At 32.9% G+C, this 22,557-nt stretch overlaps 1 protein-coding gene across 2 annotated transcripts in view; it reads left to right on the top strand.

Annotated features, from left to right (window-relative positions):
* LOC117122579 (bifunctional peptidase and (3S)-lysyl hydroxylase Jmjd7-like) overlaps positions 1-22,458 on the top strand; it is a 25,942-nt gene extending 3,484 nt beyond the window's left edge. The window contains exons 2-9 of one of the 2 annotated variants that reach the window (XR_004447727.1): positions 2,879-2,950; positions 4,132-4,285; positions 11,292-11,545; positions 13,680-13,736; positions 17,723-17,818; positions 19,550-19,786; positions 20,586-20,797; positions 22,132-22,458. Coding sequence is in view for 1 of the 2 variants with exons in the window: in XM_033268198.1 (XP_033124089.1) it covers positions 2,893-2,950; positions 4,132-4,285; positions 11,292-11,545; positions 13,680-13,736; positions 17,723-17,818; positions 19,550-19,786; positions 20,586-20,713 (984 nt within the window). In the remaining variant the exon portion in view is untranslated. Of the gene's footprint in view, positions 1-2,878; positions 2,951-4,131; positions 4,286-11,291; positions 11,546-13,679; positions 13,737-17,722; positions 17,819-19,549; positions 19,787-20,585; positions 21,123-22,131 lie in introns of those variants that run through there. The other variant, XM_033268198.1, reaches the window with a different exon arrangement.
* The last annotated feature ends 99 nt before the right edge of the window (positions 22,459-22,557 follow it).

Here is a 22,557-nt window from a genome sequence, read left to right as displayed (position 1 = left end):
TTCATAGCTTCGTCAGGTCAGGCACCACCACCAAGCAGGTTCCTCTGGTCTTCGTGGTCATGTCTGCCTGGAAGATGGTTGATTATTGGTTTAGCAGTATATTAATCAACATACTAAAATGCAACTATGTAAATCGTATTAATAATATTAACATAAACATCGATAGATGCTATATAAAAATCATAAAATCCATTGGTTTGATTATCAGCATAATAACATAATAATGTTACATCATAAGTATTAGTATTACTAACTTGCAAAAAAACCTTATTAACTAACACAAACGTAATAAAATCCACTGTTTTCCCACAAGAAATCATGGATACAGTAGCAATAGATTACAATAGGGAGATTATTGTTAACCACACACACATAGCATACGCACAGCTCTGTGCCTATTTGGCGTTCCATACAAATATATTACGGCCGAACAAGTGTACGACCGAACCGGACGTAATTCCTTTTAACGCTTACGGCTCCATCCGTCATCTCCAATGGCGAATTGGCGATCGAGCTTAATGCTGTTGCCAGAATTCAAACTTTTGGTTTTGCCAGAATTAGTAAATCAAAATGAAGCTTCAGATATTCAGAACTTATTGTAGAGCGCAAGTCTCCACTACTGTGCAACAGTATGACAATTTCGATTGCTTGTGAAAGAAGGGAAAAGGAAGGCAGCAGAACATGCATACATTATTAAAGAATGTATAAATAAATATATGCAGGTCCTGGTCCTAAGTGCAATGGCCTAACTGTAATAATGGCCATGATTGACAAATGATTGATTGATTGTAATAATTTTTGGGTCTAAATATAATACAGGTCCTATGCATTTTAGGGTCCAAAAGGTTCTAAGTGTAATGATTTTTGTGTTTAAATGTAATAAAAGTCCTATGTGTAATAAGTTTTGGGTGTGAATGTAATAAATGGTCTAAGTGTAGTAATTCTTGGGTCTAAATGTAATAAATGTCCTATGTGTAATAATTTTTGGGTCTAAATGTAATAAAGGTCCTATGTGTAATCATTTTTTGGTCTAAATGTAATAAAGGTTCTAAGTGTAATTTTTGGGTCAAATGTAATAAAGATGCTATGTGTGATAATTAGGCCTATTGTTTGCTCCATTGCGGTTATACTAATTACCATCAACAGGGCCTAGAGCGGCCACGGGCCCCGGGATATTTTTGCTGCCCAGGCCCATTGATTGGGGGTCTGGGGCCGCCCAGGGCCTCAGTGGGATCGAGGGGCAGATCCAGGGCTGGCGCCAGGATTTGTCAGAAGGGGGGGGGGTGATGGCCGAGGTCCCCGACGAGGGGGGCCGATGCCCCGACGAGGGGTTAGATTTCCCCGACGAAAGCAAAGTGGGCGTGGTTGAGCTTCGATTAAAAGTTTTTGAAAGTGGTCCTGGGGGCGAAGCTCTCGAATATTTTGACAATTTAGGAGTTTCAAAGGCTTATTTAATCGATTTTATAGTCTACTAATATGTAGAAAATACATATAATTTTTTTTCTCCCCGACGAATAGTGCTTTTTCTCACCGACGGGGGGGGGGGCAGCTCTCCCCGACGGAGGGCGCTGGCCCCCGCACAGTAGGTAAAAAGACAATAGAAGATAGAAGTGTTACAGTACTAAAGTGCATTTAGCGCCCATTCATTATATCTGTTTACATAGATATTAATTTGAAAATGTAATTATTATTATAAAGTTTTTATTTGTAACTCAGTCCACAAGTCAAGTGGAGTTGAATAGCTGGAATGGAGTTGAATAGCTTAGTGGTTTGTTGCTTGACTTTAATCCTAGGGTCCTGGGTTCAATTCCTGTCATAGTAGGACTTTTTCTCACAACTAAACACTCCAACTTTCTAGGCCTCAATAAGAGACTTACTGTAGTTTATGAAGCATTGTTCCATCTTATAAGTTTGGAGTGTACTTGCTGTTGGATGTGAAGAAATGTAAAATTAATCTTTATTTTATTTAAGTATATGTTAAAGAATAACATTGTTCAAATGTTTGCATGGATGACAAAGTGTTAGAATGGTTGCGGTACACCACATATAGATAGTTTTAGAAGAATAGGCCTAGTTGTTTTTTTGTTTTTTTTAATATCTCTAAATTTTTGATTGAGTTGCTTCAAATTTTATAGTCTTTTATCTACTTTTGTATAACTGCTGTTGTGTGAAGCAGTGTGCAGATAGCTTTATAATTTCTTCTAGAATTAAATGGAAATGGTAATTTTGGAACATTTTTAGATGATTTGTCCTGTAATTGTGGATTGGTGTGGCATTCAAACCTTACTAAAACAAACTTAAAAATTTTAAATATACAGTAATTGTTAAGAAAGGCTTTGAAATAACGCTGCTGGAAATACAATTAATGATGATAACCGCCCACTTCATAATTAGGCCTACATCACATTTAGCAAATCTGGTAGAATTGTTACTAATTAACAAAAACAAATAGACTCATTCATTCCTAGTGCAATTAAAATGTTAATCGATAAATTTGTTAGATAATTTGATTTTTTTTTTTTTGCTCTATTTATTTTTTCATATTATTCAGTGTATCTTAGTATTAATTTTTTTTAAATTCATTTTACTGGCAAAGCAAATTTCATATTGTATTCATAATGACCAATAATGAATTAGAACTTGAATTTGTACCGTATGGCACATTGAATATTAATGAAGTTTTCTGTTATTTATTACCAAGCTAGACAAAAAAAAATGTTTTGCCTGTTAATGAATTTCATCTGGTATTCTGAATTCTTTTAACTTGTAAATTGTTCCTCCAATTTTTCAAATAAGTTTAGAAATAATTTATGTAATAGGGAACAGAATTTTAAGGTCAGTTGTAGCCAGAATCATTCTGTATTTATTTTTTTTTCAGAGCATTTGACGAGCATGGATGAGGTTATAAGCTTGGAGGAATGTTTGCAAACATTGGCTCTAGAGGCTCGTGGTACGGAACTAATTCAATCAAATTTATTTCACATCCTCCATATTTAAATATAAAGTATTTACTGATATTATGTAATTATTATTATTATTATTATTATTATTATTATTATTATTATTATTATTATTATTATTATTATTATTTAAATTAATTCTTTTTTGTAACTCCAAAATACTCACTTATATTCAGTAAGTAGCAGTAGGAAAAAGATGGGTTGCCAGTCTGATGAAACCACTACATTAGTGGCGAACGTTACTGAATAAAGTGAGTAACATCATACGTTTTTGGTTTTGGAGTTGGAAAAAAAGAAATAGTTTAATTATATTATTATCATTCTCAAATGAATTTATTCAAAGAATTATTTTTTTTGTTGTTATTGTTGTTGTTGTTGTTGTTGTTGTTATCATCATTATTATTATTAATATTATTTAATTATTATTTGTTGTCATTTGTTTTTATTATATTGTATGTGCTGTTGGTCCCTGGAGGATAACAATGCTTTTGCAGTAATCAGATCACACAGAGTAAAGAAGAAATGAATAAATAAAGAAAAACAAAACAAAATTGAGATTTGATCTATATTACCAGTAATCATAGCCAAACTTTTGAGAGTGAGCAATAAGTCTTATGTCCTATATTTTGCTGTGGTTAATAGTTGATGGCAATGGAACACCACTCCTCTCTGATTTTTTTTTTAGAACTGTTTGACAGGTATTTTAGGTGATGGACAGTGTAATGATACAACATGTTTGCAATTTTATATTTTATTTTATTAATTCAATTGTCTCATTTTAGAATCTGTTGTATGTACAGGTATGTTTATTTTACAAATGCACTGCTGTTTTAAAAGGTTTTTTCAAATAAAGCAATGTAATTAATTACAATATTCCTCTCTTTTAATGATTTCTGGTTTTATCCGTTGTCATGTCAGCATAATGAAGTCTGTCATAATGCTAATAGTATGTAATGCTTATAATGGTTGTTTTAGTAAATAGAGACATTTCTAATTCGCTCTTGTAACTTACCGTTTCTGATCTTGCTATCCCATATACTGTGATTTTGTGAAACCATCCGTGTAAAGAGTGCTTTAAAATGTTCAAATTATTTGTTTTTAAGTACATGTGTCATTTTTAAAGTTTTATTTTTTATGGATTTTTTTTATTAAACTTAATTTCTGATTCCAGAATTATATTTACGTGACTCTGTGCCTGTTCTCGACACTGAACCCTCTCCTCTTCAGTTCTACAAGGACTTCGTCTCCAGTAATGCTCCGTTCATTATTAGGAATTGTGTAAGCCACTGGCCAGCATTGAGCAAGTGGAATTACAAGTACCTTAAGTAAGTATAAACATCAGTGGTGTAATGCCTATGCGCTCTCATGCGGCAGTTTGCAGGCACCCCCCATACGATCCTCGATCTAGCACCCTGACCCAAAGGGGCTTTGTTGATATAACAGCATATTATATCTCTGACATCGACTGTAGGACATCATATTATACAGGCGTGATCCAGACCTTCGCACTGTTCGCCATGGCAAAGGTCAGGGTGAATGATAAAATATTTTAAAAGGATTGCAGCACCTGGTGGTCTGGCAAATTTCCCCTTCTTTCTAAATTCAATGATTTGTTTCATTGTCTGAATATTAATTAAAAAGTTAATGTAACTAACTACACTATTGAGTTTTGTAATTGATTTGTCACTTCACTTTGTCGAAGAACAGAAAATTATATTCAAATCTAAGTCCGAGAGTGCCATTTCCAGCCATCTAGAGGTGCTATAATCATAAATTTTCTTACTGCAGCCCCAAGCATGGTGGTAATTTTTCCCTATCTGTGAAAGTTCTTCCCTGGGCCCCTTCTATTTCAAATCCACCGCTATGAAAGAAATTGGGTGGGGCTTACAAAGAAAAAAAATGGAAGTACAGTACACAATTTATGTTGGCCCGCCGCTGGTCTGAACAGATATTGAACCATTAAGCCATTCAACTCCACTCCATTAAACTCTTTGTCAGCCTACAGTATTATAATAAGTTTTTAATTTGATTTTCTTTTTTTTTTTCTGTCATTGTACAGGATATACTGTATAATTTAATTCTTATTATTTGAAATTTGCTTAATTGGTATATTTAAGCAAGCTATTAATTTACAGCAAATTAAAAATTTTTAAATTAACAGAAAGTATTTCCTCTTTGCATACCCTTACATTGACTGGTAATCAATTTGAGGAATTTTGAAGTACAGTGTTTGTATATCAACAGGAAATATTTTTTCTATTATCTGTTTCTGGTTGAAAGTAATAATAGTATATTTGTTTCTTTTAAATGCACTATTTAATTAATTTTAATTGGATTTTTGAGGTTTTTTTTGGGCAGACAAAATACCGTATATCTTTAATTCTGTGGTAAGGCCTCAATATCTGACGTAAGTCGTGAATTAAGCCCAAATCTAGTCATGTTACTTGGTGCGAGTAATGAATCAGGTTTACAATAATTTATAGAATGTTAATGATCTTTATTCCATTACCCTTTGTAATCAGATACTAACATAAATGTCAAATGTATAAACTGAAAGGCCAATCAATATTACGAAAAGATTAATGTGAGGCCTCACCACAAAATGAGTCTCATGGTTAGAATATCAAAAATTGAGTTTTTATTATATTTGGGTGGATTACATTATAAGCTTTAATTTGGTCTTTGAATGGCTTCACTAGGATATGTAGATCCAGATGTGAGCATTTAAATATTATGTGTAAGAGAACCACATTTTGAGAAAATTGGCCTCCAAGATAAACAATAGGACTAGAATTACAGAATATTTTCGCAGAGAATACTGTTTTGGTAAGAAATTTCACTTAAAAAGTATACAATCATTAAATATAAATATCAAGTTATTCAAAAACATTAAAAATCAAAATTGTGTAAAATTTTGACTTTTGACCTATTTTGGTGATAATCTCAAAATGATTTCACTAACGATGCGTCTCATTTTGTGGTGAGACCTCACATATGTTTTAAATGCTAATTTGTTTTTTTTTCCCCAATAAAAATGTATCATATTTGGTAAATTATTATATAATAGTCTCCATTGAAAATATATATGTATATTTATTTATTTATATTTATTTACTTTGTGAACATACGCCTTTAGATCGGTGGCACTCGAGGGTGGTGCGTTCAACTTAGATACAATATAATGAATCACTTAATTACAGTACAATAAATATCAATAAAACATAATTGACACAAACTTAAAAGATAATTAAAATGAAACTGAGAAATAGGGTTGTGAACTTTAAAAAAATTAAAACAATAAAACAGTACAATAATATAAAAAATATATTTGTGTAGACATACACAAATAAATCCCGGCTCCCTACACAAGCTGGATTAAAAATTGTACAGGTCTCTCGCCAATTAAAGACCCCTCCAATTAAAGACCACCTCCAATTAAAAACCATATTTCTGCAGCCCTGGTTCAATGCTTATCTTTTATCATTAACTGTTCTCTCCAATTAAAGATTACCTCTATTTAGAGACCAAAGACCATATGGTTTTGGTGGACCCAACTGAAAATTTTCCCTCCCATTAAAGACCACTATAAAATAAATGCAATTTTTTAGAATAAATTGTGTTTTATATATGACTTTCACACAGAAATATTAGCCAAGTTTTGTGTACAGTGTTTGGGTATATGATAATGTTACTATTAGCAGCTATTAGTGGCAATTTGTTTGTAATATTTTAATGGAAAGACAAGTTGATGTTTGGCTACCATGAAATGTTTTGATAAGAATAAATAAACAACATGCATGTGTTAAATAAATAACATCAAAGTTAGTCTCAGAGTGCTGCCTTTTAATTTTCTTTGTAAACGGCATGCAGTAACTGTATATCTATTTTAAAACAGTTAATGTATTATTTTTAAAATTCCCACAAAATAGAGAAATCTAAGACCACATTTAGTGTGCGAGTTCAAAGTCTCCTGCAGAGTTCCGGAATGGAGTCTCCTGGAAATTGACAGGAAGGACTCCCGCACTCCGGCCTGCAAATCAGCAAAAATCTCCCAAAATAAACCATCTCGTGGAAATTTATGATGATATTTGCATGCTTTTACAAGTTTTTACTGCTGTATTAACAATTGTCTCCCAGCAGTTAGTACCTGAATTATAATTGTTATCAATATGTACATCAAAATTTACAGTATTTATAATTTCTTGCACATGTGGATTCTTCCAAACTTGGGACCCCTGTTGAGTGCAAATCTTTAATTATACAGTAGGGATTCTATTAGACACCAAAGAGAATGGATTTGGCAGACCGGACTGAACATTTTCTGCTACTTTTAAAATATGTGGAGGTTGTGCAGTGTTTTTACAGACTGCAGCCATCAACATACTGTACATCTAAAGGTTATGGTTTGTGTATACAATGCTTCATATTGAATACCAGAAATGTATAAACAGGATGTTGAAGTTCGTAGTTTTCTAATTAAAATGGATACTTGGGTAAGATAAGCGGAGGACTTGATGTGGCTACTGACAAATGTTTTATACTAAATTAGTAACAGCATACATTTAAATCCATTCTAAAACATTTGGAAGAAAACATTCAAACATAATGTAAAATATCATGGTTTTGTCATACCCAACTGAAAATATATAGTGATTTTAATGCAGTTTTTAACAATATGATGATGATAATATGATGATATCAAATAATACAAAACATAAGATGATGTTTTGTGTACAGCCCTGCAGTGCTATATATTGAATTAGTAGGACGGTGTTAGTAATATTTTGATTTGGGTAGAACGACCACGGGACTTGATGTGTGACTACCAGGAAAGAGTATTAAGAATCAATAACAGCATACTGTAACTGTACATCCATTCTAAAAATACTTGGAATAAAATAATCAAACATTTACATTTCCATCTCAACAGAGATATTTTTTATATTTTGGATGCCTGTAGTGCAACAGAATGTTTAGGCTTAAAAAAAGTGTTCACGATTTTTAGACCAGTGGTGGTCACTTTGTCTTTGATCTTGGACAAGATACTTATATGTCTCTCTCCACAGAACACTTTAATTAGAAAAAATATAAATGAGCTGTACTGGGTAAAGACAACTTGATTTCTTGCTTCAAAAATGGTATCGATTCCTAGAAGTCTTACAAAGATCAGCCTACCTAATAGTGACCTTAGACTGTGGAGACCAAGAAATGCCTCCAACTTTAAATTGACAAAGATAGAAAAATGTTAAATACAGACACAAAGTATACTGTACCTACTGTGGTCTAGTTAGAATACGTAAATTTTTCAGCAAAATAATAATTATATGCATATTAGTATTTTATCTAGTAAAATAGATTTAACAATATGGGAAAAGCAGAGAAAGAAAGAAGACTAGGAAGAAACTCGGAGTGGCTTATAATTGTATTCCATAACTGATACATAATAATGATAAATACTGTAGCTCATTATTACATTTTACGTGTTTGTACTTAATTTTGGACACTAATCGTCAGAGGTGAAGGTGTCGAGCCTACTGTACATGTTTCATAATTTGACATGTCTCTGTCTACCAAACAATAAGGAGCTTCTGCTTCGTGCGACGACGCGGCGCTAGAACGGAATCTGTTATGTGTGACCGTCCTACCTGGCGTCCTATGTTCTCTGCATGTAAATTTGGCCAAATTGCTTTCCAGAATCTACTGGACGAGGTGACCTTAACGTTCTCGCATGCGCAGATGACTTTTAGTGACATCATTATGTTCTACGTCCTACCGTCTTCGTGCAATCGGAAGCTTCCTATTATAATTGGGCCCCTGGTAGGAGGTAAATTATTTGGAGCGAAATCTCTGTCTTTCTACAGGGGAAGTGGCTGGACCTGAATTTGTCCAATTATTATAGAGTCTAACATTTATTTTGTATGATTGATATTAAAGTCAGACTCCGGAGGAAAAAACATTTTTACACCTTTTTCCCCCAGTTTTTAAATAATCAAAATCTGTATCTCATTCACCGTTGCTCAGTTTTTGATCAAACTACTTTTTTCTGTCTAAGAAAAATCCGTTCTACAAAATAAATATTGTAATAATTATCTCTTTTCTGACATTTTTATTTATTTTTAAAATTATTTTATGCTTTGGAGAACCCTCAATAGTGTCTTACCTTTGGAGGGAATATTATATTGTATTTTTATTTTCATCTGAAATGTTGTAATAATAATGATGGTAATAAGTCATCTGTTTTATGTATGCTAGTATGCATGATTGATGCAGGCTCCAGCTGTATAAATCATGATAATTAAATTACAAATTGCAAGAGAGATACACTTTATTATTCTCTATTCTATTACACTGTTGCCAGGATACCATATTTACAGTACACAACTAATTATAGTTAGAATATACATCTAATACAAACATACTGATTAGTTTATTAAAGGGACTAAAAGTGACTTATCCTTCAACTAATTTTTTTTTCTTATTGTTTTAATATTTGTATGTGAACATTATTTGTTTGTTTGTTATTTTATTGCCTTCTATAGCACCAGCTATTCACCAATTGAGAACCACATGTAAGTTTTCACTTACATGTTATGCTCGTAGCCGAGTTGGTAGATATACTGTAGATAAAATAGTTTGTCACTACTACAAAACGATTTAAGTAAGCATAATCTAAAATTAAAAAACTTAAAAGATCTTGAAAACCTTATGCAACTTGCCACAAACAAGCAATGTTGGACCCTGAGATTTTTTAAGTGACGCAATTGAAAATTATTTTTTTTAGTAATTGTTAGTCTTAATGTATGTGCAACTCATTGAAACTGTTTTCTTTTTCTCTTGTATCATTGATCAGATATATATTTATATATTTTTGGGAAACAATAGCTTAATAACAATAATAATAATTCACCAATTAAGTAAATTTTTACCTGGAGGATCAGACTTAAAGCCTTCCTGGCTTATTGTTTCCTCCACACACATTGACTTTAGGTAATTATATATTTTTTATAAATACCATGAAATTCTATTTTGACCATATTATTGTTATATTAAGCTTATGAATCAGTTCTGTTGAATTATTATAATATTATTATGTTCTTATATTTGATGTTCATTGTGTGAAACAATAATACTGACCTGCACTGAATATAATTCTACAATCCATTAAACATACTTTTTAATAAAACAATAAAGTTTCAGAAATTTTGACTGTAAAAACCAAATAAAACATTAATTATGTTTTAACAAAGTTATAGCAGTGAGTGAGGTTATGTGCTCAGTGGGATTTTAGTGCTTGGATTACTTCATGTAAAAATTGTGTCGTTTTTGTAAAAATTTTCAGCACACACAGTTTGCTATTAATACCTTAGGAGTAATTAAAGAATATTAAATGGAGAGAAATGATACTTTGTATTGTAAGGTTGTCCAGTAACAATAATGCTAGTCATTGTAGGATACTGTACATTGTTATGAAATAATATGCAATTATACACGCTGAATTGTATGCGATTGTACAGTATGGTTGGAAAATTACGAGATGGTTCCATCAAATAACAAAGAAAAAACTAATAAACTACATATCTGTTTGTGAAATAGAAGTAATGAATCAATTGAAATAATGAAAACCTAGTTTTGGAAATTATAAAGTAAAGAAAAAAATATTATAAAATAAATGTGATGCTTCCAAAACTCAAACTGCTATAATACTGCATACTGCCGAGGTAAAGCACAGACAAGGGGTCACAAGGCTCCCACATTTCGCTGGAGTCTCTCAGAAATCGGGAAGGCCTCCCAAACTCCTGTGAGACAGAATAACATTCTCCCAGAAAATAATAAATTTACGATATTTACATGTTTTTATTGGTTTTTAATACCTATTTATTTATTTATTTCGGTATAAAATATACAACAGGCAGCCAGATGGCTGAAAACGTTGAACTCACACATATCAAAAAAGTGAAACAACAAGATAAACATGAGGTTAAAAATATAAATCAAAATTTAGCAGCCGAAGGATTAATTCCAGCCTACGCAGCTAGTTATCTCCCGAAACACAGAGCCAATCACCATGCACAGCAAAATATATTTAGTTGTGAAGCAAGGTCACTCAAACAGATCTCCTGGATGTGGATTCTTTCAACGTGGGACGCCTGAATTTGACCTCTAACTTGACCCATGTGCGGGGTACTATCTTTTCCTAATTTATAATGTCCGCTGTCTTGCTCTCTTCCCAGATCATCTGCACCAGTTTTTTGCACGATTGAGCAGCCTAAGACTTTGGGTTGCTTATCAAACAAGCATGAGTAATTCTAATTATTTCTTTTTTAATTTCAGAGAGAAACTTGGAGATCAATCGGTTAGTGTTGCCGTGACACCAAATGGATACGCCGATGCAATCCATGATGGCTTTTTTGTGATGCCCGAAGAGCGGCAAATGAAAATGGGGGATTTTTTGGACACGCTTTCGAGTGAGCCGGTATCTAAAGCTGTGTTTTATCTTCAGAAGCAGAATTCAAATCTCACAACAGAGTTGTCCTGTCTGGTGGATGATGTGGATGAGCACATCTCCTGGGCTACAGAGGCCTTAGGTTCGAACATTCAGTTACTCATATTGTTTCGGTTTTTCTTTTATGTATTTATCGCTTTCCATCACGTATTTAATAAATCATAGAGAATTATACAAAATATACATAATAAACAATTTTTAAACTAAAACATCAAATAACAAATACGTAATGTTAAAAGATGCAATACAAAAAACAAGTAGAACAACACAATCAAATATCAGTATTTTGAACATGAAAAGCCGGTTTAGCTCTATATAGATTTTTTTTTAAGTTAAGTGGAAATTTTTAAACCTTTACTTTACATTTTGCATTGTTAAAGATTACTCAGACACCATTAACTAGTGTGTATACCCATCAATTAGAATTCACAAGATTATAGAATTTAACAATTTAAGTAAAATACACTACTTATTCCCAATAACAGTATATTTATAAAGGGTTGCAAATTTTCTGTGAGTCGCAGGAGTCTTTTGCGAGCAAGCAAAAATTTTCCATCTATGCACATATTTATCTAATTCTAATATTTGCATGGTATTGCTTCTGCATAATTAATTTTCATGTGGAAGTCAGTGCTGATGGGTATCACTGCATACAGCAAATTACAATTACTGTAGATGTGATACGAAAGCACAATTGTAACTAGATCTCCCCAAAGGCTTGTTCCGACCACTGATACATTAAATGCCGTCTTTTGAAATCCACCTTTACAACTTTCACTTTTATGATCATATTCATGATCCAATGGAACGGTTTTGGTCCTCAAAGTTGAGGTCAGAGGTATATCCATCTCTTCGCTCTGAACTAGTTTTGCTTCTTGTCGTGGACATATTGTTTTTTTTTATCGAAACTAAACACTACGTTCACATATTAAAGGATAAACTGGTAAAGCAAAGACACTCTCCATAGTAATTTATAGTTTTGAGTTGTATTTTTATTCTAATAAAAAATGAAATTCATTAATTCAAATTTTGTGAAAAGTGGAGAATATTTTTTCTCACAAATCCAATCAAAACTTTGTATAGCTTATTGTCCATATTCGCTCTTCACAGACGATACTTCTTTATTAAACAGATGCATATCCGTTCACATATTAAAGGATAAACTGGTAAAGCAAACACACTCTCCATAGTAATTTATAGTTTTGAGTTGTATTTTTATTCTAATAAAAAATGAAATTCATTAATTGGAGTGGAGAGTATTTTTTCTCACAAATCCAATCAAAACTTTGTATAGCTTATTGTCCATATTCGCTCTTCACAGATGATACTTCTTTAACAGATGCATAAATTAAACACTGTAGTACTGTTTCTATATTCTTCACTTAGCATCTTAAAGGTCAGGCGTTCAAAACCCTCGTTGTGCAGGTCGCTTGTGTCCTTGGGCAAAGCACTTTCCGCTAGACTTTATACCTTGTTTAGCGAACCCCGCTGCCCTCCAATAATGATGATTTCGAATAAAAATAATTTTTTTTTTTGTTCTATTAGCACACCAGCCGCCATGAAAAAAAATGAAAATAAAAAAAAAATTTATTTATTATTCATTACCTGCCGCTGCCTTGCAATCTTAAAAAATTAGATAAGTTTACTTCTCCTTAAATATATAAATTTAATGAATTCAGCCATCCCATTACTACACTGTTTATATTCACCAATAACATTTTATTTTCTCTTCAATCTGGATGTTTTTGGCAAATCTGTTTGCTGAATAAGAAAACAATAAATTATATTTTTTTTGACAATATTTAAAAAAAAAGTTCATGAAACAAGGTATAAAAAAAGTCTCGACTTATCTGTTTGTTTCTCTCCACCCAGGAGTGGTTACCTGTGGATCTAATGCTGATTCTTGTCACTTGTAGAATTGTGCTTCCCCGGGGACAGAAGTTGTGTTCCATTGATTAGGGGGAGGTGATAATAATGTGAAGGGCAATGATGCACTTTATTTCAATATGCACTATATAAATTATTATAATTATTAATACAAAATTAATTCTTACTTATAACTGACATAATGGTATACCTAAATGTATTTTCTAGATTATATTACAGTTTATCTTTTTAGTATAGTTGAAAGATATACTTATATTATTATAGCAGCTAATATAAGTATATCTTTACAATTATATTATTCATTAATATTAAGTTTTAATATTCTTCAGGCAAACTTCCTGATGCTGTAAATTTCTGGCTTGGGGATAAGAGAGCAGTGACATCTAGTAAGTATATCACTTTTTTTAAGTTGTTTAAAAGCCCAGCACAGACTACACCAACAAATTGTTAGCTGACGCAATTCCAGAGAAAATGCAATGCAACGAGGCACGCCAACAAATTGACTTTAATGACTATCCACTCTGACATATACTGCCAGACACTGAGAATCAGCAGAATGTATGTTATACGAGATATGCCATCACAAAAATAAGCATCCAACAAAACAAAAATTGAGATTTTAATAATATCCATATTCCCCATATTATAGTATAGATTCCAGTAAATTGTTCATTGTCTGGAATCGTTTAGCAATTGCCTATGTTATGAGTATTAAGTACAAAGTATACAATACTGTCACATTGTTAAGTGCGCATTACTAAACTTTAGCATAATATTGTATTAACAGTTCTCACCTTTTTAGAATAGCAGGCCTAATATTATATCTTTGTGTGGAACAATAAACTTGATTAACTAAAAATACTCGGTAGTTTGACAACATGCCAGTGGCGGATTGCCGGGTTTTGGCCAGCTGGCCCGGGCCCACCCCCCTCCCCCTAAATTTTTCAAAATTAAAAAGAAAATTGAAAAAAAGAAACTCCTACTAAAATTTTGAGTCTAAGATTACCATTTCCAGTTATCTAGAGGTGTGATGATTATAAATTTTCTTACCTCAGCCAAAACCATGGTGGGCTAGTATAGACCCTCCGTCTGTGAAAGTCCTTCTCTGGGCTCCCCTCTATTTCAGATTCCTGGATCTGCCACTGCATGCCATTGAGTATGTATGTAAGTCAATGAGTTTGATTGCCCATAAAATAAATTTCATTTTGAGCAAAGAACATGGTTTGAAGTTTGTCTTATTTTTACAATTAGTAATTTCTCAAAGCTAAAGCAATTATTAATTTAAACAACTTCAGAACTTTAAAAATCAAATGTCTTTAACAATGTATTCTGTATAAACATTACATAAAATTCAATTTCTCTCCAGGATATGAACTGGTTTCAGTTCAAATAATACTGTGTGTGCATTGTAATAACCTATTGTTACTAGTCAGACACCTTTTCCCGAAATTTGAGACAATCAAGATAGCACTATCCTAGGTGGTCCAAGGGGAATTCCCCTCAAAATTTTTGTTTTCTAGACACCCGGCGTTTTGGGATATCATTTTTTTTCTTTTTCATTATTCCCTTCCCCCCCCCCCCCCCCCCCCCCCCCCTTTTTTCCCTTCCCCCCCCCCCCCCTACTAAATCTGCCCGAGACACTCACAGTAAGGCAAAAATATGATTTAATGTAAAGCATTCTTGGCTACAATAATATACTAACAGTGGTCCAAACCTGCCCAAGCCTTATTGTTTAATAGTAAACGTGGCAATAAGTAATTGTACACATGTTTACCTACAGTAGTACAGTACAGGCATCGCAAACCTCTGCATGTATATACTAAAACACATAAAGCACTTACCGTGAACAATGAGCAAGTCGTCTGCATAATATATTTCCCCCGTTACCATTGTACCTAAATCAGGTTTTATTTCTTATATTAGAAGTAATTTTATAACCTAAGTATGTAACAACACTCTTAACATTTGGGACCTCATAGTATTGTATGTTCAATAGGATGGGGTGGGGGGCATGTAGTTTATGACTTGTTTGACAGAGAAACGACATTAATTTTTACTGTTATGCACAATGCCTTTATCAGTTAACAAACTGCTTGCATATACTGCATTGGAGACCTGATGCTAATAGAGATACAAGAATCGCATCGTCATCATAACATAAATTATTTAATCTTTAATCTATTATTATACAAACATCCAATATTTGTTTTCACTACTCGGTTTATGACAATTATGTAGAATAAGGGTGAGTGTGTCTCTGGTGCAGGTGAAGTCATGATAACATAAATTATTTAATCTTTAATCTATTTATTATACACACATCCATACAGTATATTTATGTTTGACACTACTCAATTTATGATTATAAGATACGTAGAATAAAGGTGAGTGTATCTCTGGTTCAGCTGATGTGTCTTATACAGGTTATCAAATTCATTTAATCAACTATTAATTAAAATTTAATATTTAGGCAAATTTTTTTTGGATTCAATATCAGTAGAGTTTTTATGTCAGTTCTTTATTTTACATTTGTAGTGTTTTCGTATGATGCAAACTGTTACGCACTTTGTGGAAACAGGAAATAATTTGAATGTTTTGTAGTTATATAGTGTGTATATATACAGTACACATCAGTGGCGGACCATCAAGGCAAGCAAGGTATGCAGTGCATACCCTGGCTAAAACAAATAAGCAAATATAGTAGTACAGTTTCTGCATTTGATTTAGCATTTCTTAGCCACAATCTTCTATATAAACCTTAATTTTTCGAGTGGATTGCTGTAGTTTATTGGAAAAGCAAAGTTTTTCAATGTTTGGCCTACTTTGGTATCTGGGATAAGTCACATTCGGGCCTATCGCATCGTACTCTCAGTTGCTTAGAATGTCCGCAATTCTGGTTTTCAATATCTACCAATCACGTATTCAGTGAGTCACTGGGAGTCAGAGCATACCCTACAATGCTTAAATTTTCTATTGTGACAACCATGTGGTGGCGTCAGAATAGCCAATTTAACACTGGAATGGAAGCAGTGCTTCCAAGAGTATGTGCGCATCCTCTTCTTCTCGCAAATCAGGACTTCCACTGCTGATCGGGTAATCTATCTATATGCCTAATCTCAATGATTAAAGATTAAATAATTTGCATGCATATAACCGGTATAGAAGAAACTTTGAATTATTATTATTTGAATTGAAATATGTTAAAATAGAGGAATAGGAATTATTTTGAAAAGAAGATGCTACAACCATGCCAGTATTGAAAATAACATACATTTGTATTTTGGCTATAGTGCAATCTGATCCTGTATAGTAGTAGGCTTACGAACATTTCCTACTAGCAGGCCCTAGCATCAGTGGTGTAGGGGTCTTGAAATGGAAGGGAGCTGATGTAGTGTGTAGGTAAAGTGGGAATCGGTGATTAGGTGAGGGGGGCTAACTCTCAAAATAATGTGATTTAAGGTGATTTTTAACTACTTGAGCATGATTTGTGGGTGGTGGATGGGCGAGTATTTATATCAGGGGGAGGGACGTGCGCGACCCTCGCACATCCTAGATATGCCAATACATAGCATACATACCCTGCAATTAATCCTACGGTCCGCCACTGGTACACATACTATACAACATATGGTAATGTTGTCGAAGTAATCATTCAAAACCCAATGTGGGACCAAAATGGAGGACTAGAGCAAATCAATCGTCATTTTTTCTTCCCAACCACACAATAAATTCTGATAACTATCTTCTTTTCAAACAAAAAAATTATCACTTGCTTTAAAAATGTATTCTTGTTTACTCATTTGCCTTAATTGTGTTGTTGGGCTTTTGCTATTTGGTCTCACTTACACTTACATTTATAGAATAGGCCTATTCTTAAAACAATTTACGAAGCTTGTTGCTGTAAAACAATAAAAGCCACAGCCCACAGCAACTATGTGCTGACAGAGCATTTTGAGGAAATTCGAACCCTGTGTATATGTGTGTGTATATATGTGTACACACACATATATCTGTCTCTTATACACATCTAGATGTGTATAAGAGACAGCAGTAGTACAGTACAGGCATCGCAAACCTCTGCATGTATATACTAAAACACATAAAGCACTTACCGTGAACAATGAGAAAGATGTGTATAAGAGACAGATACGAAGAAGGCATGTCCACATGTGTTTCGAAACATATGTAGAATATAATATATAGTATATTATATTATAATAATATTATAACAATATTGATATTCGTTGTGTTGTTTGCCTGAACTTTCATTAAATTTAAAAAATTTAAATTTTAAAAATATTTAAAAAAAATAATAAGATAAATTTTAAAAATGAAAAATATTTTTGTTTTTGTTTTTTTAACTTCATTGCAGTGCATAAAGACCATTATGAGAACCTGTATTGTGTCATCTCAGGTGAAAAGCATTTCACACTACTACCACCCACTGAAACGTATTTCGTACCATATGGTAAGTTTATGTATGTATTCCTAGAACTTGCAATGTTTGCGAATAGTATTCATCGGAGCAGCATTCCAAAGTCGTCATTTGGTTTTAATCACTATCTTGGCCATAGAATGCATAATTAAGAATAGCTTAAAGTTTAATCATAGTGCATGTATAATTGAATTTCTACATTGAAATATAATTATAATCATCGATGTTGCCATTGTTCATTATCATCAGTATCATATTATCATCGTCATCATTATTATCATCATCATTAACATTATCATCATCATCATCATCATTATCATCGTCATCATTAATGTGATGTTTCATTCATTCATTCCTGATGATGACATAATTAATGTTGAAATATTGAATCCCAACATGATGGCATGCATTTCAATACTTGGGAGTATGTATTATACATTCTTACGTTTTATACTGACTATATTAATCATTCTTCCTCATCATCAATATTATCATCATCGTCGTCATTGTTTCATTATCATTATCATTAATATAATTTTTTATACTGACTATATCATTCAATCAATCTTCCTCATCGTCATTCACTTATATTTTCTTGAGTAGTTTCACAGACTGACCGCTTCATTCTTTCCTTGGGTATCTCGCAACTCAGGAGTTATGTGTTACCCATTTGGTTTAAAAGCCAATGTGTTAGTTAATCAATATTTTTGCAAATAACTCCTTCTGAGAATTCAGCGTTATTAATAGATCCAATAATTGTGGTTATAATGTAAAGCACATTAAGGCCATAGCAGCACAGTATTCACTACACTACGTACAGACCAATGTATTATTATTATCAGCATCATTATTGGAGTGATGTTTTGCGCCCTACATGACGTGTTATCTTACTGAATATCCAGTACATTCCCAAATATTAGCAAAAAAATAATCTCGCTTGTGATTCAGGTGGGAATTGAACCCATGACCTCCAGATAACTAGCCTGGTGTCATAACCACTAGACCAACAAGCTTGCGATTAGTGACTAGTGTTGAATCCTATCCCCAAATAGCAGCGGGTACTGCAAATGCTATTACGATGTGAGTATGCATCAGGAAAATATCATAGGAGTGATGTTTTGCCCTACCAGGCGTGTTATCATACTGAATACTCAGGACTTTGCTAAATACTTGTGAAAAAATCTTACAAGTGATTTAGGTGCGCGTCAAACCCACGACCTCCAGATAACAAGCAAGAATTGAATATTCTTTTAAAGCAGTTTGGCGCAGTGGAAACAGTTTGGTTTCCCAACCTTGAAGTCGGGGTTTTAATCCCTCACTGTGCATTTTGCTGTGTCCTTGAGCAAAGCACTTTATCTGCAATTGCTTCTCTACCCAGGAGTATAAATCGGTACCTGTTGGGTTGGCCTGCTCCTGCGCTGATTACCAGCAGCCACACTTAGCATATGGACCCAATGACCAGGGAAAAGAACTGCGCTTTATAACCTCAAGGGAGAGGCGTACTGTAAATGCAGCAGTATCAGATAACACGTCAGGTGGGGAAAAACATCACTCCTATGAATTTTCTGATGCATAAAACAACAATCAAAATATCATTATTGTTATTTTTATTGTAATTATTATTATTACATACATTGATTTATTGTGATCATAATCATCATCATCATCATCATCCATCGTTGTTATTCTTGTTGTTAATTTCTTTTCTTTAAATAGAATTTTCTTTTACTTATTGTATTATTATTGTTAATTATACCCTTCAAGGTGATTTTCCAGCTGCTGTGTACAAAGAAAATTCAGAAGGGGACTTTGACATAATCCCTCAACCGGATATAGGAACTGTCCCATGGGTAACAGTCGACCCACTCTCACCAAATCTGAAAAAGAACCCAGAGTTTGCCCAAGCTCGACCAATTAAATGCACTCTAAGAGCTGGTGACCTTTTATATCTACCTTCTCTCTGGTTTCACCACGTTCATCAATCGCACGGATGCATTGCTGGTAAGTTTGATAAAAATATACTTTAATTTTTGTATTATTTGAATTGAACATGGTTAAAAAAAATGAATTATTAATACTGTATAATGACGTTACCTAGGATACTGCCTTGCGGCAAGAAGCAAATGATTGTTATAGTTACAAAGAGATGGTAAAAAATTTCACTGTGGCATCTCAATAATAATATGACTTTCAACACAAATGATATAATGAAATCTATTTTTTGGCATATGATTATCAGTGAAATGAGATATATTTGCTGACAAGGGTATTCAACATTTTGGAATTGGGCTAAAATATTACAGATGATCTTGATGAAGAATACTATGATCAATGCAATATTAATGATTATTGATCCATTAGTCTGCTTGTAGAAATAAATAACAGATGATAACAACATATTCCTTAACTCAACTCTCAATTTAAGCGTTATTCAAGGAGCAGAGGTCATATCACATTATGTTTTCCTGGAAAATGTTCTTAAACGACTATTCTACACCACTGTATGTTTGAAAAAACTGTAGAATAGTCTTTTAAGAACATTTTGCAGGAAAAATTATTTTGCTACGACCCGCCGTTGTGGAGTTATGAATTTTTAAATAACATGAGTTCAATAATGTAGCCTAAAAGCTTATCTTATTTTTGTTGGTTACGCACCACTGACTTGGGTTGTTTGTCATCACAAAAGGCGTAATAAAAAACCAACACTATCTGGGTTTGAACCGGGGAGTCTTCGGTACAAGAAGCAGGAACATTACCCCACGACCAAACACTCAACTCACTTCTATCATTTTGCTTTCAGTTAACTACTGGTATGATATGGAATTTGACATCAAGTACAACTATTTCAAATTTACCGAGTCTATTGGCGATATATGCCGATACCACCATAATGAAAAGAGGGGAAGAAAGAAAAAAGAAACGGATTAGAACCAGGGGATGAAGTGAAAGTCAGGGTTTTGTGCAATTTCTGATCACAATATGTTTATTTTTTAATATGTTACTTCATGTTAGGTGAGACACTTTTTTATATCTTTTTAATCGAGCTTGAAATATTCAGAGAATTAAGGGCGGAAAAACTTGTTTCATTCAGTGAAATAGTTTTGTCTATTAAAGCATGTATGCAAAGGAGAAAATAAAAATATAAATTTATTTGCGAACGAAATAATATTGCAAGTGAGTGCAGTAATAAGAGTAAATAAAGTAAATACAAGAAAAATCAAGGTTACATAGGAAACAAAGAAAAAGAAGAAAGATAAGGAAATATTACAAAGGTAATTTAAGCTAAAGAAGCAATGCATAAGGAGGCATTAGAAAGAAAGGGGAAAGGAAAGAAAAGGTAATTAAAAGGAAAAGGGAGACTAAAGAAAGAAAAGGTAGGTAAATAGGAATCACGGAACGTTAAGGAAGCATATTATGAAAGTAAAAGAGAAGATAAGTAAGTAATTAGACGGTTAGCTAATACTAAAATAGAAAACAAAAACAAGGAACGTGAAAGTAAAATATAAGGTCAGCTAATATTTTCGCCCTCTAGGGACCTTCTTTTGTTTTGCACTGCTGAAGCTTGTCAACTACTGTGGTAGTCAATGACAGCCACTTGTTCTGTTGATTCAGAACGGTTAAGAACTTTATTATTTATTATTATAAAGTGTATATTAAGGACCTTGTTCAAGACCCTATCATATGCCCATAACGAATGTGATGTTGCAGTGTAGTCTGTGTTGATAAATGTTCATATTTTGGCAGAAATATACATTTCTTATTAGGAGATCCCATGGCGGATGGAGGCGTAATCAAAAATATATAAGTGGTGGGTGGGCTCTTAGTGAAATTATTTGACTTTCCATTGGATTGGATTTATTCGGTGTAAACACCAAGGATAGCCCACGAAAGTCTAGAAGAAGACTTATTTCCAGTGGGGTCCTTCTGGTGGTGATTGGGCAGTACATTCCATTCACCATATTTTGAACACCATTCAGAAAAATTTCAAACTTTTAATGGAAAACGTGTGTTTGCTGCATTTATTCGAAATCCATGTCAAGGGTCAGTAAGTTCCCAAAACAAGGTATAAAAAAGCCTTAGATATTAAAGGCATTCAGTTATCAATCTGTTAATGACGCTTAGTTTAGACCTTGTTTATTTATACCTTAATAAATCAACATATTATTATTATTATTATTATTAATTATTATTAATAATTATTATTATTATTATTATTAATTATTATTATTATTAATATTATTATTATTGTTTATTATTATTATATACATATAATAAATAATTATTTTTTTGTTATTTTAATATATTTTTTATAATTTCTTTTTTTCTGTTTTTAAATATGATTGAAGGTTCAAAATACTCTCTGTGCCTTGAGACGATTTTATTGTGGAACGCACTCTACAAATATTCTGCCATTACCACCTATACTGTAGTATCTGCTGTACTTACTACTATCCACAGGTTCACTTTTTTTGGATTTTTGTTTCCATGGATAATAAAAAATATATAGAAATTGTATTGCAACTCTTGGTTGCCATATACGCTTGGAGTTCATCATTTTTTTTCATCCAGAGGTAAACTAGAACAGATTACAGCAAACATCCCTTGAGTTCATTTTCGCTTTGACTCGATTAGCCTCATTATTTTACATGTGCAGCTGCAAACAACATTCCCTTTATTATATATATATATATATATATATATCTGAATAAAATCACAAGCGAACTGAAGCAGTCTGAATGTCTCATCTAATATTATAGTGAATAAATATAATC

This window comes from Anneissia japonica, unplaced genomic scaffold (genome assembly GCF_011630105.1).
Source record: "Anneissia japonica isolate Jap-2015-1 unplaced genomic scaffold, ASM1163010v1 scaffold1889_len2455224_cov183, whole genome shotgun sequence".
NCBI lineage: Eukaryota > Metazoa > Echinodermata > Crinoidea > Comatulida > Comatulidae > Anneissia > Anneissia japonica.
This window is presented reverse-complemented; position numbering and strand designations above follow the sequence as displayed.